Below are 13711 nucleotides of genomic sequence, written 5' to 3' on the forward strand. Positions count from 1 at the left end.
GCAAATGGCCCATAGTGGTTAACTTGGAATCTTATATAACTTCGTCCAAAAACACTGTTGGAACACATGGCATATATCAAAATGTAGGTAATGACTTCCACTTTGATGTGCCATACGCGTAATTTTGAACGAAGTCCGTTTCTGGCTTCCATGGCAGAATCTAGAAAAAGGCCCATAGTGGAAAACTTGGAATCCAGGATATCTTCGTCCAAAAACACTGTTGGAACTCACAGCAGACATCAATATGTAGGTAATGACTTCCACTTTGATTTTTCATAAACAGAATTTTGAACGAAGTCCGTTTCTGGCTTCCATGGTAGAATCTAGCATATGGCCCATAGTGGAAAACTTGGAATCCAGGATATCTTCGTCCAAAAACACTGTTGGAACTTATGGCATACATCAATATGTAGGTAATGACTTCCACTTTGATGACCCATAAGCAGAATTTTGAACGAAGTCCATTTCTGACTTCTATGGTAGAATCTAGCAAATGGCCCATAGCGGAAAACTTGGAATCCAGGTTATCTTCGTCCAAAAACACTTTTGGAACTCACGGCATATATCAAAATGTAGGTAATGACTTCCACTTTGATGTGCCGTTAGCAGAATTTTGAACGAAGTCCGTTTCTGACTTCCATGGTAGTATCTATGTTCTGCCCCCCAGTGGAAAACTTGGAATCAGGGATATCTTCGTTCAAAAAAACTCTTGTTCTACGAGGAAAGGGTTCTAATACTGGTTTAAATCACAGTTTAAAAAATTTGTGGTAGTAATACCTTCACATCTAAACATTAATAATTTTGTTAAACATAACTTTGTTCATTATATTCACTACATTTGTGGTCATATTTTGTTTTTCCATAATTTTTGTGGCCACCACAGTTGATAAATACCGAACTATTTGCATTTTATATGGTTTTTGCAACTCTGTGTCACCCTGTTATTTCGGTGGTTGTTGTAATTTAAAAAGTTACCTACGTCGGTATCTTCATGTGAAGATAACGATGTCGCTAACTTTCGATAACAGGTTTATCCAAAAAAATAACAGGGTGACACAGAGACGACCAAAACTGAATTAATATAAGACGGACAGACAGAATATTTAATGAAATTTATTTATTTCCGTGCATAAAAACAACGATTTATACACAGAATACGGTATAGAACACTTTTACCTACAATTTGGTGTGCCACATGCGCCTGTTCAATGGTATTTAGCTTGGTTATTACTGGGTACTCGTGGTCAGGACACTATTTCCCATGTGGAGTCCAGGAATGGACATCGTACGCAAAAGTGACAACGGATATCTATAGAGGGCATCAGTACCTACAATTTGGTATACCACATGTATCTGGGAAACGCAGAACCAAATTTTCCAGAAACTGTTGGACGCACTGGTGGTCAGGACAGTATTTCAAACGTTAAAGCCAAAAATAAACATTAAACACGAAAAGGAAAACATAACTTAAAATGGGATTAATAACTTAAATTCTTTCGTATGTACAAAGATCATTTATTACATTTTTACAATTAATATCATGTTTTTCCTTTTCAATAATTATTGTGATGACATGTCGATCGTGCAAAGGGTACATATTTAAAGCCCGTATTTCGTAAGTTATCTTGGTAACTCTGCTAAAAGTGTTATAACACATAACAAAATGGCGGACTGGTGTATAACAGATTCCATGGTATATGTGTGTAAGGTAGTTGCACTTAATGAGCTCATTACACATATTTTTGTTTTCATTAAAAATGTAGATTATTAATTGCACATATATATATATATATATACATATATATATATATATATATATATATATATATATATATATATATATATATATATATATATATATATATATATATATATATATATATATAGAAAAAGTAATCGACAAAATAAATTGATTTTCAACTCGAACATAGTACCCACCTTTAACAGCAAAAATGTTACTACATACATATTTTAATAAAAAATCACCTTTAACGTTACTAATGAATATGTAATAGATTTTTATGGAATCAATAAAAATGTTTGTGCTAATTCATAGGTCGTTTGGAAGATTTTCCATGTTATTTACTACCACTACGACCGCCATAACTAACGCCTACTCTACCACATTGCGTTCGATTAAATTTATGTGCTTCTTCAGCAGAGCGTTCTTTGGTTTTAGCAAAAGGTTCTGCCATGGTCGGGAGCCAGATGGTGTATCCTGACCAGCTTCTTCAGGTATAGGAATTAATTCCGATGCTATGCCCCAATCGGATCGAGTTCTATAACTAAACATAGCACTGTTACTGTATTCTTCGATATTTCGGAACTGGAAATTGATGACATGGGTTATATCTTCTATGACCAGGTCACATGAGGCGATATCAGTTGCTATAAGATTGTTTACTTCACCAGAGATACTATCTGCAATAGCGAAATAGAATTTTTCATTCTCTTCAACAATTTCGATTGTTTGCTCGACCAAATCCAATGATACATCACGCACCGGTATGGGATTGTTCAAATAACCGTCGGTAAAATGTCGGACTCCTAGCACTTGTCATTACGGGTTGTTTATCGGGCCGTATATCCAATGATATCTTCCGAATCTGAGGTTCAAAACCCATATCCAAAATACGATGAGCTTCATCTAAAAATATATAAGTAATAGTGGCTGTGTCAATAACATTCGCTCGTACAATTTAAACGATCAGGAGTGCAGATAACAATTTCCATACTACCTCCAACACATCCAATTCGTTCATGGCGATTGCCTTCTCCATAAATCATATTCCTGGATGAATTCTGTTGTTCCCTTCTTTCTCAATTTGCATGCCAATTCACGTTTTGGCGCCAAAACGCTATGACTGTGGAATATTTTGATGTACAACATAGCAAACAATAAAAACTCTAATATGTTTACCATTTCTGTTTGTGCTGTACCGTGAGATCTTCATTTTTAATAAAATAATAAATAAAATTATTTTATTATTCTAAATTTTGCACGACACAAACCAATCCATCGGAGTTGCCAAAACTTTCGAATTTCATTGTTACCACGTTTTCTTCATTAATGCATTTTTATTGAAAATAATTGAACCTTCACATTGAGCAAAATTCTCAATGTGATTTAAGGTGTCAAATATGGAAACCGGGATATCTTCGTCCAAAAACACTCTTGGAGCACATGGCGTACATCAAAATGTAGGTAATGACTTCCACTTTGATGTCCCATAACCAGAATTTTGAACGAAGATCCTTCCTAGCTTCCATGATAAAATCTATCTACTAACCCATAGTGGAAAAAATGTAATCCGTGATATCTTCGTCCAAAAACACTGTTGAAACTCATGACATATAACAAAATGTGGGTAATGACCTCCACTTTGATGTGCCATTAGCGGAATTTTGAACGAAGTCCGTTCCTGGCTTCCATGGTAGAATCCATGTTCTGCCCCCGTGGAAAACTTGGAATCAGGAATATCTTCGTCCAAAAACACTGTGGGAACTCATGACATACATCAAAATGTAGGTAATGACCTCCACATTGATGTCCCATTAGAGGAATTTTGAACGAAGTCCGTTCCTGGCTTCCATGGTAGAATCTATGTTCTGCCCCAATGGAAAACTTGGAATCTTGGATAACTTCGTCCAAAAACACTGTTGGAACACATGGCATATATCAAAATGTAGGCAATGACTTCCACTTTGATGTGACATAAGCAGAATTTTGAACGAAGTTCGATCCTGGCTTCCATGGTAAAATGTAGCAAATGGCCCATAGTGGAAAACTTGGAATCTTGGATAACTTCGTCCAAAAACACTGTTGGAACACATGGCATATATCAAAATGTAGATAATGACTTCCACTTTGATGTGCCATAAGCAGAATTTTGAACGAAGTCCGTTCCTGGCTTCCATGGTAGAATCCAACAAATGACCCACAGTGGAAAACTTTGAATCCACGATAACTCCGTCCAAAAACACTGTTAGAACTCATGGCATACATCAATATGTAGGTAATGACTTCCACTTTGATGTGCTATAAGCAAAATTTTGATCGAAGTCCGTTCCTGGCTTCCATGGTAGAATTTAGTAAATGGCCCATAGTGGAAAATTTTGAATCCAGAATACCTTCGTCCAAAACCACTATTGGAACACATGGCATACATCAAAATGTAGGCAATGACTTCCACTTTGATGTGACATAAGCAGAATTTTGAACGAAGTTCGATCCTGGCTTCCATGGTAAAATCTAGCAAATGGCCCATAGTGGAAAACTTGGAATCTTGGATAACTTCGTCCAAAAAAAGTGTTGGAACATACTACACATATCAAAATGTAGGGAATGACTTCCACTTTGATGTGCCATACGCGTAATTTTGAACGAAGTCCGTTTCTGGCTTCCATGGTAGAATCTAGCAAATGGCCCATAGTGGAAAATTTGTAATCCAGAATATCTTCGTCCAAAATCACTGTTAGAACACATGGCATATATCCAAATGTAGGTAATGAATTCCACTTTGATGTGCCATAAGCAGAATTTTGATTGAAGTCCGTTCCTGGCTTCCATGGTAGAATCTAGCAAATGGCCCATAGTGGTTAACTTGGAATCTTATATAACTTCGTCCAAAAACACTGTTGGAACACATGGCATATATCAAAATGTAGGTAATGACTTCCACTTTGATGTGCCATACGCGTAATTTTGAACGAAGTCCGTTTCTGGCTTCCATGGTAGAATCTAGAAAAAGGCCCATAGTGGAAAACTTGGAATCCAGGATATCTTCGTCCAAAAACACTGTTGGAACTCACGGCAGACATCAATATGTAGGTAATGACTTCCACTTTGATTTTTCATAAACAGAATTTTGAACGAAGTCCGTTTCGGGCTTCCATGGTAGAATCTATGTTCTGCCCCCCAGTGGAAAACTTGGAATCACGGATATCTTCGTCCAAAAACACTCTTGGAACTCATGGCATACATCAAAATGTAGGTATTGACCTTCACTTTGATGTCCCATTAGCGGAATTTTGAACGAAGTTCGTTCCTGGCTTCCATGGTAGAATCTATGTTCTGCCCCCCAGTGGAAAACTTGCAATCAGGGATATCTTCGTTCAAAAACACTGTTGGAACACATGACATACATCAAAATGTAGGTACTGACCTCCACTTTGATGTCCCATTAGCGGAATTTTGAACGAAGTCCGTTCCTGGCTTCCATGGTAGAATCTATGTTCTGCCCCCAGTGGAAAACTTGCAATAAGGGATATCTTCGTTCAAAAACACTGTTGGAACTCATGGCATACATCAAAATGTAGGTATTGACCTGCACTTTGATGTCCCATTAGCGGAATTTTGAACGAAGTTCGTTCCTGGCTTCCATGGTAGAATCTATGTTCTGCCCCCAGTGGAAAACTTGCAATCAGGGATATCTTCGTTCAAAAACACTGTTGGAACACATGACATACATCAAAATGTAGGTACTGACCTCCACTTTGATGTCCCATTAGCGGAATTTTGAACGAAGTCCGTTCCTGGCTTCCATGGTAGAATCTATGTTCTGCCCCCCAGTGGAAAACTTGCAATCAGGGATATCTTCGTCCAAAAACACTGTTGGAACTCATGACATACATCAGAATGTAGGTAATCACCTCCACTTTGATGTCCCATTAGCGGAATTTTGAACGAAGTCCGTTCCTGGCTTCCATGGTAGAATCTATGTTCTGCACCCCAGTGGAAAACTTGGAATCAGGCATATCTTCGTCCAAAAACACTGTTGGAACTCATGACATACATCAGAATGTAGGTAATGACCTCTACTTTGATGTCCCATTAGCGGAATTTTGAACGAAGTCCGTTCCTGGCTTCCATGGTAGAATCTATGTTCTGCCCCCAGTGGAAAACTTGGAATCAGGCACATCTTCGTCCAAAAACACTGTTGGAACTCATGACATACATAAAAATGTAGGTAATGACCTCTACTTTGATGTCCCATTAGCGGAATTTTGAACGAAGTCCGTTCCTGGCTTCCATGGTAGAATCTATGTTCTGTTCCCCAGTGGAAAACTTGGAATCAGGGATATCTTCGTCCAAAAACACTGCTGGAACTCATGACATACATCAGAATGTAGGTAACGACCTCCACTTTGATGTCCCATTAGCGGAATTTTGAACGAAGTCCGTTCCTCGCTTCCATGGTAGAATCATTGTCTTGCCCCCTAGTGGAAAAGTTGGAATCAGGGATATCTTCGTCCAAAAACACTGTTGGAACTCATGGCATACATCAAAATGTAGGTATTGACCTCCACTTTGATGTCCCATTAGCGGAATTTTTAACGAAGTCCGTTCCTGGCTTCCATGGTAGAATCTATGTTCAGCCCCCCAGTGGAAAAATCGAGAAAATAAAATGATTTTCAACTCGAAAACCGAACATAGTACCCACCTTTAACAGCAAAAATGTTACTACATACATATTTTAATAAAAAATCACCTTTAACGTTAATAATGAATATGTAATAGATTTTTATGGAATCCAACAGAAAATCAATAAAAATGTTTGTGCTAATTCATAGGTCGTTTGGAAGATTTTCCATGTTATTTACTACCACTACGACCGCCATAACTTACGCCTACTCTGCCACATTGCATTCGATTAAATTTATGTGCTTCTTCAGCACAGCGTTCTTTGGTTTTAGCAAAAGGTTCAGCCATGGTCGGGAGTCAGATGGTATATCCTGACCAGCTTCTTCAGGTATAAGAATTAATTTCGATGCTATGCCCCAATCGGATCGAGTTCTATAACTAAATATAGCACTGTTACTGTATTCTTCGATATTTCGGAACTGGAAATTGATGACATGGGTTATATCTTCTATGGCCGCCACGTGAGGCGATATCAGTTGCCATAAGATGGTTCACTTCACCACAGATAATATCTGCAATAGCGAAAACCATCTAATTTTAAATCATTAGACAAATCATCAGCTAAAGCTTCCACATATTTAATAAAAATCTTTACCAAATAGAATTTTCCATTCTCTTCAACAATTTCGATTGTTTGCTCGACCAAATCCAATGATACATCACGCACCGGTATGGGATTGTTCAAATAACCGTCGGTAAAATGTCGGACTCCTAGCACTTGTCATTACGGGTTGTTTATCGGGCCGTATATCCAATGATATCTTCCGAATCTGAGGTTCAAAACCCATATCCAAAATACGATGAGCTTCATCTAAAAATAGATAAGTAATAGTGGCTGTGTCAATAACATTCGCTTGTACAATTTAAACGATCAGGAGTGCAGATAATAATTTCCATACTACCTCCAACACATCCAATTTGTTCACGGCGATTGCCTTCTCCATAAATCATATTCCTGAATGAATTCTGTTGTTCCCTTCTTTCTCAATTTGCATGCCAATTCACGTTTTGGCGCCAAAACGCTATGACTGTGGAATATTTTGATGTACAACATAGCGAACAATAAAAACTCTAATATTTTTACCATTTGTGTTTGTGCTGTACCGTGAGATCTTCATTTTTAATAAAATAATAAATAAAATTATTTTATTATTCTAAATTTTGCACGACAACAAACCAATCCACCGGAGTTGCCAAAACTTTCGAATTTCATTGTTACCAAGTTTTCTTCATGAATGCATTTTTATTGAAAATAATTGAACCTTCACATTGAGAAACATTCTCAATGTGATTTCAAGGTGTCACAAATGGAAACCGGAATATCTTCGTCCAAAAACACTCTTGGAGCACATGGCGTACATCAAAATGTAGGTAATGACCTCCACTTTGATGTCCCATTAGCGGAATTTTGAACGAAGTCCGTTCCTGGCTTCCATGGTAGAATCTATGTTCTGCCCCCCCAGTGGAAAACTTGGAATCACGGATATCTTCGTCCAAAAACACTCTTGGAACTCATGGCATACATCAAAATGTAGGTATTGACCTTCACTTTGATGTCCCATTAGCGGAATTTTGAACGAAGTTCGTTCCTGGCTTCCATGGTAGAATCTATGTTCTGCCCCCCAGTGGAAAACTTGCAATCAGGGATATCTTCGTTCAAAAACACTGTTGGAACACATGACATACATCAAAATGTAGGTACTGACCTCCACTTTGATGTCCCATTAGCGGAATTTTGAACGAAGTCCGTTCCTGGCTTCCATGGTAGAATCTATGTTCTGCCCCCCAGTGGAAAACTTGCAATAAGGGATATCTTCGTTCAAAAACACTGTTGGAACTCATGGCATACATCAAAATGTAGGTATTGACCTTCACTTTGATGTCCCATTAGCGGAATTTTGAACGAAGTTCGTTCCTGGCTTCCATGGTAGAATCTATGTTCTGCCCCCCAGTGGAAAACTTGCAATCAGGGATATCTTCGTTCAAAAACACTGTTGGAACACATGACATACATCAAAATGTAGGTACTGACCTCCACTTTGATGTCCCATTAGCGGAATTTTGAACGAAGTCCGTTCCTGGCTTCCATGGTAGAATCTATGTTCTGCCCCCCAGTGGAAAACTTGGAATCAGGCATATCTTCGTCCAAAAACACTGTTGGAACTCATGACATACATCAGAATGTAGGTAATGACCTCTACTTTGATGTCCCATTAGCGGAATTTTGAACGAAGTCCGTTCCTGGCTTCCATGGTAGAATCTATGTTCTGCCCCCCAGTGGAAAACTTGGAATCAGGCATATCTTCGTCCAAAAACACTGTTGGAACTCATGACATACATAAAAATGTAGGTAATGACCTCTACTTTGATGTCCCATTAGCGGAATTTTGAACGAAGTCCGTTCCTGGCTTCCATGGTAGAATCTATGTTCTGCCCCCCAGTGGAAAACTTGGAATCAGGGATATCTTCGTTCAAAAACACTGTTGGAACACATGACATACATCAAAATGTAGGTAATGACCTCCACTTTGATGTCCCATTAGCGGAATTTTGAACGAAGTCCGTTCCTGGCTTCCATGGTAGAATCTATGTTCTGTTCCCCAGTGGAAAACTTGGAATCAGGGATATCTTCGTCCAAAAACACTGCTGGAACTCAAGACATACATCAGAATGTAGGTAACGACCTCCACTTTGATGTCCCATTAGCGGAATTTTGAACGAAGTCCGTTCCTCGCTTCCATGGTAGAATCATTGTCTTGCCCCCTAGTGGAAAAGTTGGAATCAGGGATATCTTCGTCCAAAAACACTGTTGGAACTCATGGCATACATCAAAATGTAGGTATTGACCTCCACTTTGATGTCCCATTAGCGGAATTTTTAACGAAGTCCGTTCCTGGCTTCCATGGTAGAATCTATGTTCAGCCCCCCAGTGGAAAAATCGAGAAAATAAAATGATTTTCAACTCGAAAACCGAACATAGTACCCACCTTTAACAGCAAAAATGTTACTACATACATATTTTAATAAAAAATCACCTTTAACGTTAATAATGAATATGTAATAGATTTTTATGGAATCCAACAGAAAATCAATAAAAATGTTTGTGCTAATTCATAGGTCGTTTGGAAGATTTTCCATGTTATTTACTACCACTACGACCGCCATAACTTACGCCTACTCTGCCACATTGCATTCGATTAAATTTATGTGCTTCTTCAGCACAGCGTTCTTTGGTTTTAGCAAAAGGTTCAGCCATGGTCGGGAGTCAGATGGTATATCCTGACCAGCTTCTTCAGGTATAAGAATTAATTTCGATGCTATGCCCCAATCGGATCGAGTTCTATAACTAAATATAGCTCTGTTACTGTATTCTTCGATATTTCGGAACTGGAAATTGATGACATGGGTTATATCTTCTATGGCCGCCACGTGAGGCGATATCAGTTGCCATAAGATTGTTCACTTCACCACAGATAATATCTGCAATAGCGAAAACCATCTAATTTTAAATCATTAGACAAATCATCAGCTAAAGCTTCCACATATTTAATAAAAATCTTTACCAAATAGAATTTTCCATTCTCTTCAACAATTTCGATTGTTTGCTCGACCAAATCCAATGATACATCACGCACCGGTATGGGATTGTTCAAATAACCGTCGGTAAAATGTCGGACTCCTAGCACTTGTCATTACGGGTTGTTTATCGGGCCGTATATCCAATGATATCTTCCGAATCTGAGGTTCAAAACCCATATCCAAAATACGATGAGCTTCATCTAAAAATAGATAAGTAATAGTGGCTGTGTCAATAACATTCGCTTGTACAATTTAAACGATCAGGAGTGCAGATAATAATTTCCATACTACCTCCAACACATCCAATTTGTTCACGGCGATTGCCTTCTCCATAAATCATATTCCTGAATGAATTCTGTTGTTCCCTTCTTTCTCAATTTGCATGCCAATTCACGTTTTGGCGCCAAAACGCTATGACTGTGGAATATTTTGATGTACAACATAGCGAACAATAAAAACTCTAATATTTTTACCATTTGTGTTCGTGCTGTACCGTGAGATCTTCATTTTTAATAAAATAATAAATAAAATTATTTTATTAATCTAAATTTTGCACGACAACAAACCAATCCACCGGAGTTGCCAAAACTTTCGAATTTCATTGTTACCAAGTTTTCTTCATGAATGCATTTTTATTGAAAATAATTGAACCTTCACATTGAGAAACATTCTCAATGTGATTTCAAGGTGTCACAAATGGAAACCGGAATATCTTCGTCCAAAAACACTCTTGGAGCACATGGCGTACATCAAAATGTAGGTAATGACCTCCACTTTGATGTCCCATTAGCGGAATTTTGAACGAAGTCCGTTCCTGGCTTCCATGGTAGAATCTATGTTCTGCCCCCCAGTGGAAAACTTGGAATCACGGATATCTTCGTCCAAAAACACTCTTGGAACTCATGGCATACATCAAAATGTAGGTATTGACCTTCACTTTGATGTCCCATTAGCGGAATTTTGAACGAAGTTCGTTCCTGGCTTCCATGGTAGAATCTATGTTCTGCCCCCAGTGGAAAACTTGCAATCAGGGATATCTTCGTTCAAAAACACTGTTGGAACACATGACATACATCAAAATGTAGGTACTGACCTCCACTTTGATTTCCCATTAGCGGAATTTTGAACGAAGTCCGTTCCTGGCTTCCATGGTAGAATCTATGTTCTGCCCCCAGTGGAAAACTTGCAATAAGGGATATCTTCGTTCAAAAACACTGTTGGAACACATGACATACATCAAAATGTAGGTACTGACCTCCACTTTGATGTCCCATTAGCGGAATTTTGAACGAAGTCCGTTCCTGGCTTCCATGGTAGAATCTATGTTCTGCCCCCCAGTGGAAAACTTGCAATCAGGGATATCTTCGTCCAAAAACACTGTTGGAACTCATGACATACATCAGAATGTAGGTAATCACCTCCACTTTGATGTCCCATTAGCGGAATTTTGAACGAAGTCCGTTCCTGGCTTCCATGGTAGAATCTATGTTCTGCACCCCAGTGGAAAACTTGGAATCAGGCATATCTTCGTCCAAAAACACTGTTGGAACTCATGACATACATCAGAATGTAGGTAATGACCTCTACTTTGATGTCCCATTAGCGGAATTTTGAACGAAGTCCGTTCCTGGCTTCCATGGTAGAATCTATGTTCTGCCCCCCAGTGGAAAACTTGGAATCAGGCATATCTTCGTCCAAAAACACTGTTGGAACTCATGACATACATAAAAATGTAGGTAATGACCTCTACTTTGATGTCCCATTAGCGGAATTTTGAACGAAGTCCGTTCCTGGCTTCCATGGTAGAATCTATGTTCTGCCCCCCAGTGGAAAACTTGGAATCAGGGATATCTTCGTTCAAAAACACTGTTGGAACACATGACATACATCAAAATGTAGGTAATGACCTCCACTTTGATGTCCCATTAGCGGAATTTTGAACGAAGTCCGTTCCTGGCTTCCATGGTAGAATCTATGTTCTGTTCCCCAGTGGAAAACTTGGAATCAGGGATATCTTCGTTCAAAAACACTGTTGGAACACATGACATACATCAAAATGTAGGTAATGACCTCCACTTTGATGTCCCATTAGCGGAATTTTGAACGAAGTCCGTTCCTGGCTTCCATGGTAGAATCTATGTTCTGTTCCCCAGTGGAAAACTTGGAATCAGGGATATCTTCGTCCAAAAACACTGCTGGAACTCATGACATACATCAGAATGTAGGTAACGACCTCCACTTTGATGTCCCATTAGCGGAATTTTGAACGAAGTCCGTTCCTCGCTTCCATGGTAGAATCATTGTCTTGCCCCCTAGTGGAAAAGTTGGAATCAGGGATATCTTCGTCCAAAAACACTGTTGGAACTCATGGCATACATCAAAATGTAGGTATTGACCTCCACTTTGATGTCCCATTAGCGGAATTTTTAACGAAGTCCGTTCCTGGCTTCCATGGTAGAATCTATGTTCAGCCCCCCAGTGGAAAAATCGAGAAAATAAAATGATTTTCAACTCGAAAACCGAACATAGTACCCACCTTTAACAGCAAAAATGTTACTACATACATATTTTAATAAAAAATCACCTTTAACGTTAATAATGAATATGTAATAGATTTTTATGGAATCCAACAGAAAATCAATAAAAATGTTTGTGCTAATTCATAGGTCGTTTGGAAGATTTTCCATGTTATTTACTACCACTACGACCGCCATAACTTACGCCTACTCTGCCACATTGCATTCGGTTAAATTTATGTGCTTCTTCAGCACAGCGTTCTTTGGTTTTAGCAAAAGGTTCAGCCATGGTCGGGAGTCAGATGGCATATCCTGACCAGCTTCTTCAGGTATAAGAATTAATTTCGATGCTATGCCCCAATCGGATCGAGTTCTATAACTAAATATAGCACTGTTACTGTATTCTTCGATATTTCGGAACTGGAAATTGATGACATGGGTTATATCTTCTATGGCCGCCACGTGAGGCGATATCAGTTGCCATAAGATTGTTCACTTCACCACAGATAATATCTGCAATAGCGAAAACCATCTAATTTTAAATCATTAGACAAATCATCTGCTAAAGCTTCCACATATTTAATAAAAATCTTTACCAAATAGAATTTTCCATTCTCTTCAACAATTTCGATTGTTTGCTCGACCAAATCCAATGATACATCACGCACCGGTATGGGATTGTTCAAATAACCGTCGGTAAAATGTCGGACTCCTAGCACTTGTCATTACGGGTTGTTTATCGGGCCGTATATCCAATGATATCTTCCGAATCTGAGGTTCAAAACCCATATCCAAAATACGATGAGCTTCATCTAAAAATAGATAAGTAATAGTGGCTGTGTCAATAACATTCGCTTGTACAATTTAAACGATCAGGAGTGCAGATAATAATTTCCATACTACCTCCAACACATCCAATTTGTTCACGGCGATTGCCTTCTCCATAAATCATATTCCTGAATGAATTCTGTTGTTCCCTTCTTTCTCAATTTGCATGCCAATTCACGTTTTGGCGCCAAAACGCTATGACTGTGGAATATTTTGATGTACAACATAGCGAACAATAAAAACTCTAATATTTTTACCATTTGTGTTTGTGCTGTACCGTGAGATCTTCATTTTTAATAAAATAATAAATAAAATTATTTTATTATTCTAAATTTTGCACGACAACAAACCAATCCACCGGAGT

At 38.5% G+C, this 13711-nt stretch overlaps 1 protein-coding gene and 2 long non-coding RNA genes across 4 annotated transcripts in view; all 3 read right to left on the minus strand.

Moving 5' to 3' along the window:
- Positions 1-1987: 1987 nt before the first annotated feature.
- Positions 1988-13711, minus strand: part of LOC142242459 (putative ATP-dependent RNA helicase DDX43) — a 35864-nt gene continuing 24140 nt past the window's right edge. Inside the window, exons 1-3 of one of the 2 annotated variants that reach the window (XM_075314033.1) lie at positions 2739-3069; positions 2504-2647; positions 1988-2421 (exon numbers count right to left, since the gene is read on the minus strand). In XM_075314033.1, the coding sequence (XP_075170148.1) occupies positions 2114-2421; positions 2504-2647; positions 2739-2787 (501 nt within the window). In that variant the 5' untranslated portion in view covers positions 2788-3069 and the 3' untranslated portion in view covers positions 1988-2113. Of the gene's footprint in view, positions 2422-2503; positions 2648-2738; positions 3070-13711 lie in introns of those variants that run through there. The other variant, XM_075314034.1, reaches the window with a different exon arrangement.
- LOC142242457 (uncharacterized) lies at positions 6493-7846 on the minus strand. Its single transcript, XR_012724106.1, has 2 exons — positions 7020-7846; positions 6493-6955 (listed from the first exon to the last, which is right to left on the minus strand). It is a non-coding gene; the product is annotated as an uncharacterized LOC142242457 (long non-coding RNA).
- Positions 9461-11057, minus strand: LOC142242462 (uncharacterized). The gene is made up of 2 exons (XR_012724108.1): positions 10477-11057; positions 9461-10420 (listed from the first exon to the last, which is right to left on the minus strand). It is a non-coding gene; the product is annotated as an uncharacterized LOC142242462 (long non-coding RNA).

This window comes from Haematobia irritans, unplaced genomic scaffold, assembly GCF_050003625.1.
Source record: "Haematobia irritans isolate KBUSLIRL unplaced genomic scaffold, ASM5000362v1 scaffold_16, whole genome shotgun sequence".
Lineage (NCBI taxonomy): Eukaryota > Metazoa > Arthropoda > Insecta > Diptera > Muscidae > Haematobia > Haematobia irritans.